The sequence below is a fragment of the Arachis ipaensis genome, chromosome B05 (assembly GCF_000816755.2).
Source record: "Arachis ipaensis cultivar K30076 chromosome B05, Araip1.1, whole genome shotgun sequence".
NCBI classification, from domain to species: domain Eukaryota; kingdom Viridiplantae; phylum Streptophyta; class Magnoliopsida; order Fabales; family Fabaceae; genus Arachis; species Arachis ipaensis.
Genome location: NC_029789.2, coordinates 148,332,076 through 148,353,703, shown reverse-complemented (window position 1 = coordinate 148,353,703; position 21,628 = coordinate 148,332,076). Strand labels below are relative to the sequence as shown.

At 32.8% G+C, this 21,628-nt stretch overlaps 2 protein-coding genes across 26 annotated transcripts; one reads left to right on the top strand and one right to left on the bottom strand.

Moving 5' to 3' along the window:
• LOC107644922 (T-complex protein 1 subunit alpha-like) lies at positions 10,202-16,346 on the bottom strand. Of its 25 annotated transcripts, none has more exons than XM_021103319.1 (12): positions 16,080-16,346; positions 15,945-15,977; positions 15,352-15,424; positions 14,800-14,895; positions 14,609-14,674; positions 14,189-14,406; positions 13,629-13,725; positions 12,080-12,168; positions 11,196-11,300; positions 11,029-11,038; positions 10,889-10,914; positions 10,202-10,778 (listed from the first exon to the last, which is right to left on the bottom strand). In XM_021103319.1, the coding sequence occupies exons 2-8, from the start codon at positions 15,965-15,967 to the stop codon at positions 12,124-12,126; spliced, it is 618 nt and encodes a 205-aa protein (XP_020958978.1). In that variant the 5' UTR covers positions 15,968-15,977; positions 16,080-16,346; the 3' UTR covers positions 10,202-10,778; positions 10,889-10,914; positions 11,029-11,038; positions 11,196-11,300; positions 12,080-12,123. The 25 variants fall into 25 exon arrangements, with proteins under 25 accessions (XP_020958978.1, XP_020958979.1, XP_020958973.1 ...); XM_021103320.1 differs by having other exon boundaries at positions 10,202-10,658; XM_021103314.1 differs by having other exon boundaries at positions 10,202-10,658; positions 10,889-11,038.
• On the top strand, positions 17,712-20,511 carry LOC107641559. Its single transcript, XM_021124086.1, has 3 exons — positions 17,712-19,600; positions 19,861-20,129; positions 20,292-20,511. The coding sequence occupies exons 1-3, from the start codon at positions 19,367-19,369 to the stop codon at positions 20,509-20,511; spliced, it is 723 nt and encodes a 240-aa protein (XP_020979745.1). The 5' UTR covers positions 17,712-19,366.

Genomic DNA, 21,628 nt, shown 5'->3' with positions numbered 1-21,628 from the left:
GTTTAAATCGTCAACTATCAACCGCATGAAATGAGAGATTGTGAGAGTCATATATTTATTAAAGTAGTTTGTTGGTTATTTATTGTTATTATAATAAAAATTAAAGATAAAAATATTACAGACTCAAAATTTAAATTTAAATTTAAATTTTTAATCATATTTAACCATTAAAAAATAAATAAATAAATAACTATTGTATTAAAAATAAAATAATTTAAAGTATATTTAGTAGATAATAAACAGTAGAATGGAAAAAAATATTCTTAAGATTAAAAAAAGTTAAAAGACAATCTAAACAATAATAACCAAGCTGAATTTTTAAAATTTAAAATTTTAATGTGCGCTTAACCTGAAGTAGTTTTTGGCGGAAAGTTAAAGTAATCACTAATCACGGACAAATTCCAATATAACTTCCCATCATTCACGTTGTCTTTTAACTCCTATTTTTGTGCAGCACCTGAAGACACTTTCTTTAACCACACTATATGAACCCTATCATATGAAGGTATCTTCCAAACTCAAAATACTGAATTTTTTTTCTTTCTTAATTAGCAGATTTTTTCGTGGAGCAAAAACCTAATAACTTAGGAGAGACCTTTTAGCAGAACTATGATAACCACAGGTCAACAACAATGAAGAATTTGCAGAAGATTTGGACGAAATAAGTTTCAAGCAACTACACCTACCAGAAAAGATTATAATGACCCTTTAGCCGTGAATATCAAAGGTATATGAAATTTTAATTTTTTTACGTAATTTTTTGAGTTCTAATATTTAATTTATTTTTTTTATTCAATTTTGTATTCAGTTGTAGACACTTCTACAGGAGAAATCACAACTGTCAAAAGGACAACAATTCAAGTTTGGCATTTGAAGAATGATGAAAAAGACATTATGAAACTTGATGGGCATGGACAAAGTCGAGATAATGACGCAAATTTATTGGTAGGTTTCTGGGTGTAATGGCCAGTGGAGCAATGTTGTAAATTGGAAAAGTCTTTGGTGCTGAAAATGTAGACGTGTAATAAATTTAGAAGCTGGTTGAAACTTCAGAGAAAAAGCTATGGATATGAAGAAACCAATGCAAGATTCAGTTGGCAGCTTCTGTATAAATTTTTGTTATCAAAATACAGTCCAGTGATATGCCAGACATTTAATTTGTGTATTTAATAAGTAATAGTTGAAATTTTAAATACATTTATTCTAGAAGGGATTAGAATTTATTTTATTTATGTTAAAAAAAATTTATTTCTTATTATATATAAGTTTAGACTTGTATTATTATTATTATTCTTATTATTATTATTATTATTATTATTATTATTATTATTATTATTATTATTATTATTATTATTATTATTATTATTATTATTATTATTATTATTATTATTATTATTATTATTATTATTATTATTATTATTATTATTATTATTATTATGAAAAAATGTTAGATATTATATATTTAAAAAGTTTGATTTTTGTTATTAATGTTATATATATAAATATAATTTTAATTTAATAAAATTGTTCAATTAGAGCAAATTAGCTCAAATTAGCCACTGATTGTATGTGAAAAATAGAGTGAGTTAGCCACAAAACAGTGTGATTAAATAATCCAACGTTAGCCACAAAAAAAATTGTGGCTAAAAAACCCGGCCTGCACAAATTATTTAGCCACGGCATTATACGTGGACAATGATATATAAATTGTGGCTCTTTGAAGGTCTCCATGATGTTTAAAACTGTGGCTAATAACGTTAAAATCGTGGCAAATTGAAAATGCAACCCCCGATTAGCCACAAATATTCTTTCGTGGCCAATGTATGATTGCTACGGTTATCTTAGAGTTTAGCTACGATTTTTTTTGTGGCTAAACCCCTTATTTCTTGTAGTGTCAAACCTAAAGTAACCATTTCAAGAATATAGCTATTAAATTTGACTATTGTTTCAATGGATGAAATTTACCGTCTTTATTTAAAGACGTTTTAAATGTCTTTGCCTTCGTTTTTTTGCAAGGATCTAAGCTTATTACTTTTAAATAATAAATAGTAAGTTGAAACAAGAATAAGTATCCCTATTTTAAATTTTAATGTAACTTTTATGCTGTGAAAACATAGCATTGGGTTAAACTTTCCTCTAATAATGAACCAACACAAATAATTGAAATTCAATGAACTGAAATGGTGTACTGGATATGTTTCAATTATATAATTTACAGTAAATTGAATTTTTCTTAGATTGTTTATAGTGAGAAACATCAATGGAGATAACATCCATAGAAAAAAAGTTTTGTTCCAATTGTTTTCTATGTACCCAATAAAAAAATATAAGATTCAATTGGCTATAGTATACCATTTTAGTTCATTTCTACAAGATGTACAAGCGAAATCAAATGAACTTTTAAACTTGTGGTTGAAATAATATAATTGAAGGTCATGTAAATACTTCAACTACTCTCATATTTACTCAAATTTTATTGAGTATTTGAACATAACTTCTTAGGCAGGTTGAGAAGTGGTGACATTTTGTTGAAAAATAAAATAAAATAATAAGCTCTAAGTGAAAAATTTCATTAATACATGGTTTTAGTACCATGTATGTCTAGTCTAACACAATGCTCATCTTTAAAGCTTTTTATTAAGTAAGAAATATTATCATCCTTGTTAATTGAACAAATCTTAACTCTTTATTTATTACATTTAAATAATATTTTTTTTTTAGTTTTTATTTTTTATCTTTAATAACAAATTACTTTTTAAAGATGATTTGGTTAAGGTTCAGGTTCAGGGTGGTGCTGCAAATGATGATGATAATGATGATTTGAGAAAAGATGATGTTAAAGTTGAGAAATTTAGTGGTAAGGATGGGATTAGATGGAGTTCAAATTTCATTAAATAGTAAATCACGAATTAAGAAAGCAAACAGTAAACTTGGTGTGAGAAGTATGTGAGAGAACAGTTAAGGTTTTAGAGATATTTATTTTCTGGATTAATATTTCTTACCAACTATTTTAATCATGCGAGATTCAATTCATGGCAAACTGTAATTGACTAAACTCTAATTCCTTAGAGATTTAGTCTCCTCTAACCTAATCAACTGCTAATTCCTTAGGCAATAAGCTTTCCAATCGTTACTGTCTTCCTGGCGCTAAATGTCAGGCTCGGCGTTTAGCGCCCTACAAGGTAGTGAGCTCGCACACGTTACGAGGCACCTAGCGCTAAATGCCCAGGTTTGCGTTTAGTGTTAGCTTGACAGAATGACTGCACGCATTTCAAATTGATTGGGCGCTAAACAGAATCAAAATTCTTCTCTTTTCTTCTGCACAGACTCTGTCAAACTGATCCAAAATTTGCCTAAAATAATCAAAACAATAGAACTACTCAGCATCCAAATAGGCTTCAAACACTAAAATCTCAATAAAACTCAATATATTCATATCTAAAATAATAAGAAAATAAAGAAAAGATGCTCACGCATCATTACCCTCGCAGTCCCTCTCTCACTAACTCACCCCTGTCTCTATTTAGTTTCACACTAAATTTTAAATCTGCATCCCATACAGAGAACCTTACATCAAATAAAGACAGTAAATTTTTATGGACTAACAACTACTTGAATGCAAATACCATCCATATAAGTGTTGGTGGGTCTCTAACTCAAATGGGACCCACAAGCTAAAAAAAGAATAAAAAAAGTGGCAAAAGTCACTGTAAGAATAAAAAGAAAAAGTGGAGAGAGAGAATGTGTGTAAAATGTCTCATTTGAAAGAAAGAAAAGAAACAGTGACGGAGTGGAGAGCTTCGACAAGAAGAGAAGAAGAAAAGGAGAAAAATGGTGGTGTCATTTTGATCTTATTGATATGGTAAATTTGCTCTATTTCTTATAAAATTTTAGTATGTTATGCCTGGTGTAGAGAAGAATATTAGGATATAACTTGCTAGTTGTATTGTCTTTTTTTTTGTCTCATTTGAGATACTCACTTTTGTGGAGGGTTTATGTTGATTCCATCAGTTTTATGATGTATTTTGTTGATTGTTGAGATGCCCTAGTGCTATTAGAAATACTGATTGTGTACCCATTATTTTAATAGTGGAAGATTTTACTGGACTAGGTCCTGTGGGTTTTTCGTCCGGCTTTTGGGGGGGGTTTCCATGATAAAAATTCTGGTGTTTGATTATTTAATTTCTGCCATTATATTTGCTACTTGGAGTATCTTTGGTGTTGCTTCTTTAATCACACAGGTTATGCAAAAATTATTTTTGGTGCTTTCGCTGTTAGACAAGTTCTAGTTTGAACCTTAATTTTTCCAACAATGTGGTATCCAGAGCTTTAGTTGTTTATTTCTATGTTAATTAAATGGAGGAAAATACTCATGGGCCAAATATGGTCAAATGGAATTCCAAAAATTACTCGATTTGGAAGACCCTCATGGAAGATATGTTATATAACAAGGACTTGTATGGTCCTACGGAGGGGGCATAAATCCATAGGTACTAAACACGAGAGAAAAATGTGCAAAATAAAGCATTCTTGATTAGGAAGCTTGTTAATATGAAGTATATTGAAGGTAAATCAATGTCGAAGCACTCGAGTATTTTTCAGGAGATGGTGAACCAATTGAAAAATAATGAAATCACTTCAAATCATGAGTTGAAAGCCTTGTTCTTGTTGTTGTTGAGTTCTTTGCCTAATAGTTAGAAAGTTTTGGTTGTGAGATTAACTAATTCAGCTCTAAAAGGAAAGTTAACGTTAGCAATGGTTAAAGAGAGCATGTTGAATGAATAAGTCAGAAGAAGATAGCGAAGTTTGATTAATGTCTCCTCCCAGTCAAAAGCACTTGTTTCAGAGTCACGGGAGAGAAGACAAAGTAGAAAACCTCAGACAGTTCTGACAGGTCAAACAGTCAAAGCAAGTCAAGAGGAAAGTACAAGCCAATAAAGGAATTCATTTGTCACCATGGTGGCAAGTCGGGGCATATCAAGAGGTATTATATGTTCTTGAAAAGAAAACAATCAAGGAAAAGAAGCAAAGACAGAGGTAAAGATAATAAAGAAACTGCTGTTATTGTTTATGAAGATATTATGATCACATATGATGAAAACTATGTTAATCCAGTCTGTGATGATTCCACTTGGATTTATGGATTCTGGTGCCTCATGTCATGTCACTCTGAGGCACAAATTTTTTACTTTTTATACTGTTGGAAATTTTGACAAGATCAAATTGGGAGATAAAGGGGTGTGTGATATCATTAGTATGGGTGATGTGTGGCTTGAAACCAACATGGGATGCAAGTTGTAGTTGAAGAATGTTAGGCATGTGCCAGATATGCAGTTCAATCTGATTTTAGTAAAGGCATCGGATCAAGAGGGTTATTGCACTTCTTTTGGTAGTCGAAAATGCAAGATTACTAAAGGGGCTCTCATTGTTGCTAAAGAAGACAATAGTCTTACTACTCTCTACCGGTTACAAGCAAAGTTGTGCAAAGAAGAGGTAAATGTAGCTGATGATTTCTCTTCTGATTTGTGGCATATATGTCTTGGTCACTTGACCGAGAAAGGACTAAGCGTCTTAGCCAAGAAGCACTCACTTCCAGTGAAAGCTACAACTTTAAATACTTGTACCCATTATTTTGTAGAAAGCATGCTAGAGTATCATTTCATAGTTCTGGGTCTCATTGGAGATCACATGTTCTAGATTTAGTTCACACTGATATTTGCTCTATGAATGCTAAGACACTAGGCGGTGCATCATACTTTGTAAATTTTATTGATGATTATTCTCGAAAAGTATGGGCTTTTATTTTGAAATCTAAAGACCAGGTGCTCGGTATCTTCAAACACTTCCATACAAGTGTTGAAAGAGAAACAGGAAGAAAATTGAAATGTGTTCGAGCTATAGGAGTCCATTTGAAGAGTATTATAAAGGACATGGGATCAAGTTTGATAAGATGGTTCCTAAGACTCCTCAATATAAAGGAGTTGCAAAGAGAATAAATCGCACTATTAATGATAGAATCAGCTGTATGATCTCTCATGTAAAGTTGCCTAAATTCTTTTGGGGTGAAGCGATGAGGACTGTAGTAGATTTGATCAACCTTTCTCCTTCAGTTCCACTAAATGGTGATGTTCTATAGAAAGTTTGGAGAGAAAAAGATATCTCCTATAGTCACTTGCGATTGTTCGGCTGCAGGGCTTTTGTTCACATTCTAAGAGATGAAAGGTCCAAACTTGATGGGAAGTCAAAGCAGTGTATCTTCATGGGTTACGGTCATGAAGACTTTGGTTACAGATTATGGGATCCGGTGAGCAATAAAATAAGAGATGTGATTTTTCTTGAAGACAAAACTATTGAAGATCTTCAGAAGACAGATAAGCCAACAATAACTGTTAGACATTCTGCTGATGATGAACCTAGTCCTTCTACTAGACCTCCTGTTGATGGAAAAGATGTACAAATTAATAATGATGGTGATGATTTGCATGATGAACCTACACCTCAATCTGAGGTGCCAGATGTAGAAGTTCCACCAGATGTTGAAGTTCCACTTGTACTACCAGTTAAGCCTGAATTGAAAAGATCTAATAGAGACCTCATCCTTTTCAGAAATGCTCTCTACATGAGTATGTGATGTACAATGAGACTTGGGAACTAGAGAGATACCAGGAAGCTATGTCTGATGAGCATAAAGAAGATTGGTTGAAGGCCATGCAAGAAGAAATAAAATCCTTGCATGAGAATCATACGTTTGAATTTGTGAAGTTGCCGAGTGATAAGAGAGCATTCAAGAATAAATGGGTGTTCAAATTGAAAGTGGATTAAAATGTCTCACAGCCAAGGTACAAAGCTCGGTTGGTTGTGAAATGTCTCACAACAGAAGAAAGGTATTAATTTTGAAGAGATTTTCTCTCTAATTGTGAAGATGTTTTCTATTCGAGTTGTGCTTGGATTAGCGGCTAGTTTGAATTTAGAGGTTGAGCAACTTGATGTGAAGACTGTGTTCTTTCACGGTGACAAAGATAAAGAAATTTATATGGAGCAACCAGAGAGTTTTGAGATTAAAGAAAAGGAGTACCTTGTATGCAAGTTGAAGAAGAGCTTATATGGGCTGAAGCAAGCACCAAGGCAGTGGTACACGAAGTTTGATTCCTTCATGGAAGGTCATGGGTATAGTAAGACTTCTTTTGATCATTGTGAATATGTCAAGAAATTTTTTGATAGTGATTTTATAATTCTCTTGCTTTATGTTGATGGCATGTTTATTGTTGGTCATGACACTAAGAAGATTGAAAGTCTTAAGAAAGATTTGAATAAATTCTTTGCTACGAAGGATTTGGGTCCTGCAAAGAAAATTCTTGGCATGAGTATCACTCGTGACAGGAAGAATGGAAAACTGTAGTTGTCGCAACATAAGTATATTAAGAAGGTTTTAGAGAGGTTTAGCACGAGTAATTCCAAATCTGTTAGTACTTCACTTGCTAGTCATTTCAAGCTGAGTTCGCGGCAATGTCCTACAAGTGAGAAAGAGAAAGCAGAAATGAAGAAGATTAGATATGCATCTACAGTTGGTAGTTTGATGTATGCTATGGTTTGCACCAGGCAGGATATTGCTCATGTCGTTGGAGTTGTTAGTCAGTTTTTCTTTAAACTTGGAAAGGAACACTAGCAAGCAACGAAATGGATTTTTAGATACCTTAATGGTACTTCCAGAGTTTGTTTATACTTTGGGAGTAGCCAACCTGTGTTGGATGGTTACACGGATGCGGATATGACTGGAGATCTTAATTCAAGAAAGTCTACTTCTGGTTATATGATGACTTTTGCAAGGGGAGCTGTGTCGTGACAATCTCAACTTTAGAAATGTGTTGCTTTGTCTACTACGAAGGAAGAATACATTGCTGTTGTTGAAGCTTCTAAGAAACTCTTGTGCATGAAGAAATTTTTACAAGAGTTAAGCATCAAGAGAAGTTTGTGTTATTTTGTGACAGTCAAAATGCTATCCATATCAACAAGAATCCGACGTTTCATTTTAGATCGAAACACATAGAGGTGAGGTATCATTGGATACATCAAGCGCTTGAGATGAAGTCATATGCACTTGAGAAGATCCATACTGATGATAATGGTTCAGATATGATGACTAAGAGTTTACCTGCAGTGAAGTTTGATTATTCAAAAAGAAGACGGGTTTGGTGGACTAGCCTATTCTCACTTGAGTCGATGAGGGGAAGATTTGTTGGTGGGTCTCCAACTCAAGTGGGACCCACAAGCCAAAAGAATAAAAAGAAAAAAAAGTGGCAAAATCTACATTAAGAATAAAAAAAGTAGAGAGAGAGAGTATCTAAAGTGTCTCTCATTTAAAAAAAAAGAAAAGAAACAGTGAGGGAGAAGAGAGAGCCTCGACAAGAAGAGAAAAAGAAAAAGAAAAAAATGATGGTGCCATTTTGATCTCATTGATCTGGTAAACTTGCTCTATTTCTTATGAAATTTTAGTATGTTATTCCTGGTTTAGAGATGAACATTAGGATATAACTTGCTAGTTGTATTATCTTTTCCTTTGTCTGATTTGAGATACCCATTTTTATGGAGATTTATGTTGATTCTATCAGTTTTGATAATGTATTTTGTTTATTGTTGAGATGCTCTAGTGCTACTAGGAAGACGGATTATGTACCTATTATTTTGATAGTGAAAGATTTTACTAGACTAGGTCCGTGAGTTTTTTGTCCCTCTTTTGGGAGTTTTCCCACAATAAAAATTCTGGTGTTTGATTATTTAATTTCTGCCATTATATTTTCTGTTTAGAATATCTTTGGTATTGCCTATTTAATCGCACAGGTTGTGGAAAAATTATTTTTGGTACTTCCGCTGTTAGATAGATTTTTGTCTGAACCTCAATTTTTCCAACAACAAGCAACCACAAAATCTCGAAACATTTATGCAGTTTCTGCAAGTACTACTCTACAACAGTCCACTAATAACATCAACACTATCACAACACACATACAACTGGATTGAACTTAGAACATTATGCAAGAATAAAACTGATATCAAATTTGAATTGTCGAAGAGTATTATTATGAGGATCCATAAGAATTTTTCTAAAAATCAGCTTTTAACAAAACACTAACATATCCCATAATCACCAAATCACTCTTTTACATAAAAATTGATACTTTAAGTAAATATCTATACTTAATCATTAAAATTCAGAAAAAGGCAACTAATAAGACCATATTCCGAACCAAATTCAAGTATTTAAGAAGAAGAAGAAGAAGAAGAAGCAGTAGGGTGGTGCAGCAAGAATAGAGAATGGTTGTGGACGTGACAGTGGGGTGGTGCAGCGAGAACAGAGAATGGTGGTGGATGTTGGCTATGATGGTGACCAAAAACGATGGATAGGAGAAGAGAGAAGAGAGTTGGTCTGGTGGTGTTCTGGTTCATGAAGAGGAGAGGAAAAAAAAAAGAGAATGAGAGGAGGCGTTTTGTCCCTTTCAATAGTTCTTTAACACATGTTGAGTTAACATTATACATAGGTAAAATCTGTCCCACAACTAGAAAATGGATTAATACAGACAAATTTACAGACATATTTAGTCTTTATTACAGACAGATTTTTTGTTACCGACGGATTTTGTCCCTCTGTAAAAGTCTCGTCGAAAATTATTTACCGACGGATTTTCCCTCTGTAAATTCTCCATCCATTTCCCTGGGACGTCGAACTTTTCGATGGATTTTCCGTCGGTAATTACAGACGAATTTTTCGACGAATTTTTCGTCGATAATTACAGACAGATTTTCCGACAGATTTTTTGTCGGTAATTATAGACGGATTTTCCGTCTGTAATTACAGACGAATTTCCGACAGATTTTTCGTCTGTAATTTAAACCTTGGAAAATCATCTCACACTCTGAACACTCTGAATATAGACAGAAAATTCGTCTGTAAATCCGTCAGTAAGGTAAAATAATTTTTTTTTTAGATTTTTTCATTGCAAAATAAACTTGTTTTCATACAAAATAAATATAAATTTAATACAAATTTTTATCTAATTTTTATTTGAATATTTATATTATTTCAAATAATAAACAAATTCATCGTATTATCAAACTAAAAGAAAAGTACTATAAACAAGCAAGTCAATATAATTCAAAACACAAAGTATATTGATACATCAACTATAATAATAAGTAACAACCATACATCAACAAAGTGTATTGATACATCAACTATAATTCAAAACAAATACTATTGAAAAAAAGAAAACCTGTAAAATCTATACTGTGGCATACACTAAAGGTGTATACAACAATCTGCTCTTGTAGCTAACCACTTTAATATAAACATAAACCTAGTCTAAAATTAGGGCCAAACCAAGTTAAAGTTGTTCAATTCTTCTAAGATCCATTAATGTTTTCTCTTTCTCCTGGTGGCTTGTTCTGCCATTAATCATGTGCATCTTCTATCTATTTATTTGCTTTGCCGACTTGAATTGCTTGCCTAATTGTATAACATGATTATTTGCTTCTTGAATTTCTTGATATACATGTTATACTTGTGTTTTACTTGCATTGTTATTACTTGTGTTTTCTATTGGGATTGAGGAGGTTTGTAAGGCGGTGGCGATGGGATCGCATGGCGGTTAGGCTGGCGAAGGCTGTGGAACAGTGGAGAATTGCTAGATTAGAAATCCCTTAAGATAGTTTACCTCGTTTCATAAAGGTTTTTAAAATTATGGTTTTAATTTTAGTTATGCTTTAAGTTGAATCTTGAACAACTGCGTAAGCCAAACAATTTTCAATTAAAAATCATAATCCATTTGTAGGAGATAAACATATTATAAAAAGAGAAAATGTTTCCATGCCTTAGATGAAAGTTTGTGCTTACTCATCAACATTGTGCTGATTGTTAATCTGTAATATAAAATGCAGCAATCAAAGTGAGCTTCCTAAACCTTTACACCAACGCATAAATGTATTTCATATATCAAACTTGAAATAGAAGCATCGGTTAACGAATTAGCATACCAACTGCCAACTGCAAAAAAAAGAGAGGAAAAAGAATATATATGTAGAACAAAAACTGAAATAGTGACAATAAAATAAGAATGAATAAAGTAATTAGTCAATAGAAAATATAGAGGAAGCATATAAAGATACTCCGAAATGCAAGTGCATAGAATCTTTAATATTACCTGTTTCACTTGATCATAGCTGGCTAGTTCAGCAGCATTAATGATAGCACTTCTTGCTATATTGGAGACAATCCCAGTCCAAAGAGCTCCAACTCCTTCCTGAGTCTGTTGGATGAAAGTTCAAACAAAACTGGTTTTTATAGTTTCAATGTATAGCTTTTATATAGCAAACTCGATTCTAATAATAATAAACATAAGTAAGAATAAATGAAATGATGTGGAAATGAACTAGGGAGGGCAGTAAGGACCCTATTTATATCCAAATGTGGAAGGCATGATGCCTGAGTTGCGTAAAAAGAATAGTAAAACCAAATAGAAAGATTGCAATTAGTACATAAATAATTGAGAAACAGTTAAGCTTAAACGATCATAGAGCTGTAGTGTTTGGTGCTGCAGCATAGGTACTTATTAGTTGAGAAAAAGAAGCAACATTTATTCCACTAATAATTAAAGCTATCTTCTTTGTTTTAATGCTGCAGAACAAAAGATGCATTACTCATTTATTTGCAGTGGTATTAATACACAACACAACACAGAATGATAACAGTTTATTTATTGGCTAAGTACACAGAATGATAACCCTTTTCAAGTACACAGAATGATTCAACCATGCATTTTATACTTAATTTTCAATAGAGAAACAAGATAAGCATTAGCCAGAGGAGAGGTAAAAAATTATCAAAAAATTAAGACATCATATAATGTTAGAAGAAGTGAATCAGCTTTATTATACCAAATTCAATTATAAATGAGTCATTGACTTTGGAGATTTGATACATTGAATTGTTCTATATGGACATAAATAGAAGAAACTATTAGCCCCTAAAAATGCTTAGAACTTAACACTAGATTAAGAAACACTCATAATTAAAAGCAGAAACTACCTGGTCAGCAATCATTCCAAGTCCCGTGCTTTGCATTAAAGACTTTACACCCACGCCATCACCAAGTTTTTGACTAGCTGCTCGAAACTCTTCCATAGATTTCTCAGGGTTAGTTCTTTTTAAAGATCATGGACACTGCCAAATAGCAATTGCAGATTTGGAACATGTAATGCACACAATGCAATAAACCAGAACAAGTCTAAAAGCAAGTGATTCAGATTCAATTCAGTGACTGGATACTTTATACAAGTCTTTGATCAATTAAGCAATCAAGAACTGTCATTGAGTTGAGGAAGAGAAGAGGCTTCAATTCACAACAATTATATGAACATGAAAATGCAGTGTCTGAAGAGAAAACAACATAAATGAATCAATTAAATAAATAAATAAAAAATAGTAAGAATTGAAGTAGAAGAAAATATTATTCAAATAAGACATGCACCCCTAAGTTCCTCCTAGCAACAGACGCATTGATTTGCCTGCACCCAACATTGTAAAAAATATTATTCAAAATATCAAATTTAGTCACTCAATGCAAATATATGATAAAAACATAAGTTCTTTGGTGTGATGCCTAAAAAGGAAGAATCCTAGATGTGGTGGTAACTAAGCTATATTAATCCTACATAGGCATTCTTTTCCTTATCAACATGTAAAGCATAATAAAAAAAATTAGTTATTTTCTTCACATGCCTAAATGAAATAATTACAACTAATGTCTCTTGCAGAAAGTAAAAACTATTAAGAATTTCAAAGAAAAAAAGAAACTAACCTGGTCAGCAATCATTCCAAGTCCCGTGCTTTGCATTAAAGACTTTACACCCACGCCATCACCAAGTTTTTGACTAGCTGCTCGGAACTCTTCCATAGATTTCTCAGGGTTAGTTCTTTTTAAAGATCATGGACACTGCCAAATAGCAATTGCAGATTTGGAACATGTAATGCACACAATGCAATAAACCAGAACAAGTCTAAAAGCAAGTGATTCAGATTCAATTCAGTGACTGGATACTTTATACAAGTCTTTGATCAATTAAGCAATCAAGAACTGTCATTGAGTTGAGGAAGAGAAGAGGCTTTAATTCACAACAATTATATGAACATGAAAATGCAGTGTCTGAAGAGAAAACAACATAAATGAATCAATTAAATAAATAAAAAAGAAAACAGTAAGAATTGAAGTAGAAGAAAATATTATTCAAATAAGACATGCACCCCTAAGTTCCTCCTAGCAACAGACGCATTGATTTGCCTGCACCCAACATTGTAAAAAATATTATTCAAAATATCAAATTTAGTCACTCAATGCAAATATATGATAAAAACATAAGTTCTTTGGTGTGATGCCTAAAAAGGAAGAATCCTAGATGTGGTGGTAACTAAGCTATATTAATCCTACATAGGCATTCTTTTCCTTATCAACATGTAAAGCATAATAAAAAAAATTAGTTATTTTCTTCACATGCCTAAATGAAATAATTACAACTAATGTCTCTTGCAGAAAGTAAAAACTATTAAGAATTTCAAAGAAAAAAAGAAACTAATATACCTTGAGTGCCATGTCATCAATTCCATTAGTAGTCAGAACAACATTGGCTCCAGCTTTCAATAGTTTTTCAATGCGTTCCTTAGTCATATCAGCCTCTCTGCAATACGTAATAAAATGACCAATTGCCAAGCCATGGAGTGAAACTTGGATATTATTTTATTTTGAGGTGGTAAGAATATTGTTTTAGAAAAAGCACAAGCAAATTTCCACAATAAAAGACATTGGCATTACACAGTTATTTACTATTTTAAGAAATTGCAAAAATATAGAATTATTAACCATAACAATAATCAAAGGGAAAAATCTATAAAGGGAAAATTTCAGTGTACACAACGGGAAACCCCTGGCCAATTCTTAAGATCATTTTAAAATTTAACACTTAGCAATATATGGTGAACAACAGCGGTGTTGCTATATAACACTTTAATTTTTAACAACAAAATAAATATTCCCGCTGAAATATGAAAGGGAGTTTGGCAAGAATTTTTTTTAGAATAATATGGAAGGCATGATCATATGTCACTGACAGAAGATTTAAGCATAAATTGTACTAATATTACCTTTGACGAATTTTCTCAAGCTCTCTGGGATCAGTAACTAATACTTGAACACCCAATTGCATTTTAGTCTTTTGAAGATTAAAATCAAGACGGGCAATTTTTGTAGGGGCAACCCTAAGAGGCATTCCTTGAGCTGCACGGCCAGTATTTAGAGCATAACCATTCATTAGAAAGCTGTCTCTAGCACTTTTTCCATGAGCCTTCAATATATTGATTCCCTATAATAATGGTGAACCAAAAAAAAGGACAGAGGATAAAATCCAGAGAATGACCGTGATAATTAAAGCACGTAAAGGCAAGATTTAACTAATTGAAGTACACATCACAGATTCTCAACACATGCTGAAAATAGAGTGTTTTAGTTTCACCTAGGAGCAAGCCATATAAACAATAAGATGAAAAGGAATTCGAAAAACTAACCTTGATTGGGTATTTAACTTCCCCCCTAGCATTGGTCATCTTTACAACTTGCACTACCTCTACAACCTGTGTAAATAACCAAAACCACCAGAACCATAAGCCCACATGATGAGAACTGAAACTCCTTTTTGCAATTGCGCAGTCCATATCCCCAAAATTTAACCTTTTCGAGAACTAAACTTCAAACATACCAAGTTGGCAAAGAAGTCATTGTCACCAGATATCAACTTTGACGACATGCTGGTCTTGGCACAGTTAATAAGGGATTCCTTTCCAAGCTTGTCAACCTAAAGTCAATAGAGAAATCCGATTTAGTAACAAATAAGATATACCAAAGCTAGTAACTGCATCGCACTTATGGCAAGAGAAGCAAGCTCTGGTCAATACAAAAATTGCATTGCAGCCAGAGGTTTGTCCTGAGACCTGCCAAATCATATAAGCCAACAAAACTAATCAGCATTTGCAATCTTTGCATGAAATGCATACCTCTTATACCAAACGGAAAATAAAATCATAAACCAAACAGACAAAAAAAGTGAAAATCAAATTCATTTGCAGTATATATACCAAAAACAAAAACACCTTCGAAAAGAAAAAAGGAAATAAATCATGTTCCTTACTAATTTGAAACCAACCTTAACGTGGCAGTGACATTATACTTGGGCAGCATCCTGCCACCAAAATAACCAGGTCAGTAACCAATTCCTATTTGACAAATCCATAGAATCAATCAGTGCACTAACCTGATATCTTTCATGAAAAGCTGTTTGGACTTTTCCACCAAACTTGATATCATCCCGGAGTATCTGCTCCTCACTCCTCAGCCAAGTAGGTCATAGACAAAGTTAATTTTATTTTCCATTAATATTTAAGCTGAAAAGAAGGTCATAAAACAGAAGGAGAAAAAAAAAGGAACCTTTCAATATTCTATCTTAACATATCACCTAACTACTTCTACAACTTCCAAATCACAGAAGAGAGAATAATACTGCAATAAATAATCCTAATACTGTAATTTCTGCATAGATAAATTTATCTGCTGCAATAAGTGATTAAGAGAAGCCATAATCTAGAAGTTCAATTCCATTCTATATCTATAAGAGTTCAAAGAATTTCACTGTATTGCTAGAACACTGATTAATTAAGAATGTGCAATTCTAGGGTTCCAAAATAATTAACCAAGATGAAGGATTGAAAGCAATGCATTTATCTACACACAAAAAAAATCACAAATAGTGTAGAATCATGGAACAAGCTCAGAACAGGTGATCGAATCCCTAAGCTGGAAATTAGAAAAATTTAAATAGAAGAAAGAGAATGGAAAGGGCAAAATTACCATATGTTTCGAGATACCAGCATGTGATAGAAACTGCAACAGGAACAAGAAGCTCAATCAGCATCAACAACAACAAAAAGATAGAAACTGCGAGGAAAAATTGATAAACCTAAAATTGGCACAGAAAAATTGAACCCTAAGCAACAGCAAGGAGGGGGCTCGTGCGACGCAAGCTGTGGCGGCAGCGGCGGAAGAAGACAAAAACTCAGAGGAACGATCGAACAATGGCAGCAGAGGCGGCGACAGAGGAGGAGGAGGAACGGAAGAGAGCGTGACGGAGAAGATCCATTGGAAGGGCTATGACGGAGCTTCGGTGCGACTGAACCAAAGCTGAGATGCGCCGCTGATGGAGGATTTGGAAGGGATGAGCGTGGAGATTTGTAGAAGTATCATGATTCAAACGCGGTGCTTTTTGGTCACAACGCTTACTTTAATATTTTTCGACGAAAAATTTTAAATTACAGACAAATTTTTTGTGTGTAATAATTTAATAAAACGCTGCATTTTTTTCTATTTAATTACAGATGAATTTTTTGTCAACTATTTCCCACAAAAAAAAATAATTTTTTTGAAAGAATTATCGACGGACTTTTTTTGTTTGTAATTTATACTAATTTATTTTTTTGTTTTTTGACAAAAAATTCCTCTAAAATTTCGTCTGTATTTTCGTGGGATAAATTTCATCGAAAATATCCATCTGTAATAACTAGTTTTCTAGTAGTGAGAGTTTAGGTATTAATCTAATATTTTATTCTCTTCATGACTTTATATATTTTATTTTATTCTGAATTTATTCATCGTTATTATTTGTTTTTTTTTACTTTTGTTCTATTATATGTATCTATGTTGCATATAAAATTTTAAAATGAATTGATTAATTTAATAATTTATAATAGATTTTTTATTTTTAGAAATAGTAATGAAACATATTTTTAATTACAATACATAATTACACAGATGCATAAAATTTTTCATCTAACAAATTTTTTTATAATTTTATATTTTTATTTAATTATGAGTTTATGACCAAATTAATTGAATGAAAATAATTTATCGGTTGAATTAGTGATCAATCTGGTTCGGTTCTGATAAGTATGGACTACAGTCCAATCTCTATTCACTTACCCGTCGATAGATGAGTACGACCCCGTTTCTTTGTCCTGAATCACTCCCATCTCTTTAATGTTGTTGATGCTATCTGTTCTCTTTCTACCGTCTCCGTAGCTATGTAATGTCAGCGAGGCCTCATCGCCGATCTGCCATTGTTGTGCACTTATGCTATCTATTCACCCAGTCTTATCACTTCCTCTGTGCTCTCTCTCGTCACCAGTACCTCTCTCGATATCTTAATTTTAAAATTTCTATTTTATGGATTAGTTTTGATTTTTGCAAGGTTATGAAAATTGGTGCGAACCGTGAGGACAAGAATTGCGGTTTGGTTAAAAATTATAACCGTCAAATTTAAAAACCGTTTTTGAACCGATTGAAAATCGGTCGGTCAAACCGAATGGCAATACGACAAGTTTTCACCTTTTGAATGAAAACGACGTCGTTTCACTGTTAAAAAGAAAAAAGGAAGGAGAAACGGGAACCCACTAACCCTAGTCTCCACTTTCAGCAGCATCTCCTTCCTCTCGAGCTCCTCAGTCCTCCCTCACACCCTCAGAATCGCATCACTTGCTCCGTCCAGCCACTAACCTCCATAGTTCCATCTAGGTCTTCCTTGAAAACGCTAGCCTCTCTTTATGAGGTGAAAACACAGTGTCTAATTATGCTTGATTAAATTTGGCTGGAGCTCTTTAATCTTTGTGATATCTTCTGCTTAGATAGATCCTTAATTTGTTTGATTTGCTTGTGTATGATTAAACCTTGTTACTTTAACTAATTAACATTCTGGAGCCTTAATTTGCTTGTTTTGCTTGTTATTTGAATTTAATTAAATATAAATGGAAGGAGATAGGCCTTAATTTGCTTCTGTTTTACTTGCCATTTAGGTTCACTAATGCATATTCATTAAACACAATGTAATAAGTGCCTTGCATGTAATTGTTTGCAGTTCTTGATTTATCTTTTGTTCCTTTTTGGATCTTGGACATATAACATTTTAAATGCCTAATGACTTGTAATATGTGTGCTGTGTAAAAGGATTTGCTGTATCTTTACGGGTTATTTCACTTGAGATTGTTTGCTTTCCTTTGATCAGCTGTTGTACTAAATTTGGGTCTTAATCAGAATTTAGAATTGTCAATATTTGAAGAAAATTGTCAAGTCTTATTTCTCCATGTATGGACAAATACAATCAACATAAACTTTTGAATTGATTTGAGGAATGAGGAGTAAAATAGACTCGTGGTATTTAAGTATTGAATTGATTTGATTTGATTTTCTACGTATAACAAGGACTGAGATTAATCATCTTCGACCTCTATCCTACTCTTTCCGCAATTGAATAAGCCTTTTTCTTGAAATTAAATTTGACACATTCTTCCCTTGTTAATGCTAAGCAAAGCCATGGAATTTAGAAACCTAGGACTACTTGGATCATTTGCCAAAGAGGGGTTGGAAAAAGCATTCTCTCTTGGAAAGTTCTTCTCTTTTCTACATGTCACCGACACTTATTTGGTCACCTTTGTTGTGGTAAGCATGTGGTATCTATTTGCTTTTTCTTAAAATTCTATTTCTTTTTCAAGAAACTTGCAAATTGATCATGACAAACTTCCATCATATCATTCTTTGAAATTATAAATCAAAAGAAAAAAAAAGGTGATTAACTGTATTCCTTCACTTTAAAATGGATCTCCACAAATACACTTAACTATTGCAATAATCTGACAGTATTAATTTAATTAAGATATTGTAACAATTAGGAATCTGTTAAGTGCCCAAGTGAAGAAAACAAGGAGGGAAGGGAAGCAGTTAAGTCAGTTATAGAAGATGGTGGTAAAATAGTACCTTTACCTTTTATTTACAATAGAAAAGTGAGTTGAAAATGAAAATAGGGCCAACTAATGTAACAAATAGGACAGCTGGAAAGGTTGGTGGAGATGAGGTAATTCTATTATAGAGAGAGGATCAAAGTTGGGATTTTAGACCGTGCAGGATCTTAGGAGGGTGGTAGCTGCTCGAATGCTACCTTGTTATCTACTTTCCGTAATTGGTTCTTCAATTGATTCATCAAAGACCGAGAGAGTATCACTTTTATACCTTCCAACTTCAATGTTTCTCATTCCCTTCTATTATCTTCCTACTCTCCCTTTTGTAATTCTGCTCTTTATATTCTTCTAATCTGATTCTTCCTCTATTGCCTAGACTTATAATTACTGCCTAGTCTTACAAAATTTTAGAAAATTTTTTAAGTTGAGTTAATTGGAGAGTAATGTGGGTATCACTTTTTACCTATGAAAAGCAACTAATCAGCCTCAATGCATCAGATATCTGGTCCCAGCATGCTTCCCACAATAAATTTGATCCCAACAATGTTTTTCGGTGAAAGGATCTCAACTAGATTTGGTAAAGTTACTCGTGGAGATATTGTGATTATTCGCTCCCCTCAAAACCCTAGGAAGCTTCTGGCTAAACGATTGGTTGGAATGGAGGATGATACTGTTACATACATTTCTAACCCTGATGAGCCTGATAAGCAGGAAACTATTGTGGTATGGTTGATTCCTTATTTTTTTAGTGTTTTTCGTTCTATGGTTTTAATTAGGATTTAATTTCTATGCACCAAAACAACTTTACATTGTCAATGTAGTATAGATTTTATTCTCTTTTGATTTTGAGTTTTGGTTTTGGTTTGGTAGTGTGTTCGCCTTTTCTTTTGAATAATTGATTTAAGGCATGGTTCATTTTGGTTCATCATTTTAATTGCCGGCTTGGTATTTGCTTATTTATAGCTTTTTTTTTCTTCTTTCAGTCAGATGAGTTGGATAGCCCCAACTTAACATCACAAACTCATGCACACTACACACTCACACACAACACTTTTAAGGGTTCCTATCCACTACTTGGTCTCAACGAAGTTTCAGACCCGGGTGTGGTTGCTCACGAGGCAAATGAGGCCTCGACCACCTTATTTATAGCTTCTTGTGTTGATTTGTTCCCCTCCCTTACAAAATGGATATATAGATTATGTTGTCTATGTCTGTGTTATTTAAGTTCCAAAGGGTTACGTTTGGATACAGGGTGATAATGCATATAAATCCAATGATTCAAGGAATTTTGGTGCTGTTCCTTATGGACTTATTCAGCACAAGCTATTTTGGAGGGTAATATTTGTTTTCTTAAAAAATTGTTGTCCCCTTTCTTTATTTTTTCATTCAATCTTTTGATGTTTCTACTCTGTAGGTATGACCAATCAAAGGTTTTGGACCTTTCTGAAAACACTGATGTGAGTGTACTTTATGATTCTCAAGTGAAGTTCAATGAAATTCAGCTTCACAAATCCCCTTTTCATTTCCCTCTTTCTCTCTCTCCGCTCTCCTCTCTCGATCTCATACCGTACAATTTGTTCAAGTTCACTAGATTTTGTATCCTAATTCCATTGATTCCAATATTATGTTTCTAAGTTGCACATTTGGAGCCTTAGGTGGCAAAAAAATAATACAAAATATACTATATTGTCAAAAGATAACAATGAGATAAATAGTTTAAAATTTAACACTCCGTTAAATAGATCTATGATACTTGGGTTAAAAAAATCTCATTGTCTATGAGCATACTGTAAGTTAAAATGCATAATTAATAATTAATTTATAACTTAGAATTATAAGCTCAAATTTTTCATAGTTATAAATAGCAATTTACTGAAATATTGACTATAGTAAGTTTAAATTTATAATTTCATGCTAACTATTAGATTCTTTACTTACCACACTGTCACTCATAGTGACTCAACTTATCACATTATATTATTTTGTCTGTGTGACTTCAATATTACGTGACTTCAATATTACGGGTTTAAGCCTTGGAAATAACCACTAATATAATTATTATATTATTAGGTTAGGCTGTGTACATTACATTTTTTAGATATGGTTCTTTTCTAGATTTTACGTTAATGTGGAATGTTTATGTATCAGAATTTTCTTTTTAATTTCTAATTCGAACTTTTAGTTTGATTTAAAAAGAATGTTAATTATGAATTGTTGGTATCTTCTGAATCGGATATTGGAACCGAACCTGTTCATACATTTGTGATTCAGTGTCGTTGCTGATTATTCACACTTGTTCTTGTTCCATTTGGAAACCAAATCAAATTGAAAAGTACACTTTGAATTTTCTAACAACTGTGATTATAATGGCATTGATTGTGCTAGCCCATGTTATATATTCAAATTATATCATTCTTACAATAGTAATTCGAGCTAGTTGCAAATTTAAAAAGCTTATTTGTATTGAATAGTTTGATATATTGGAATCCACTATAGCATCTATTTTAGGGGGATCTATCAAGTTAAATTTCTGCAACTTTACTTCTACCTTTCATTTGTCTATACATTTTGCTCAATAATGTGGTTAAACTTTGCTTTAAAGCTAGAGTTAAAAACATTATCTCCACTTGTACACTACTCATGTCTATTAAACTATTAAGATATTCGCATATATAATCTAGTGCAAAAAGAGCATGAATATTGTGGCTACCTAGGTAATGAAGAGATTCCAACTAGGCACAAATTTTTTGG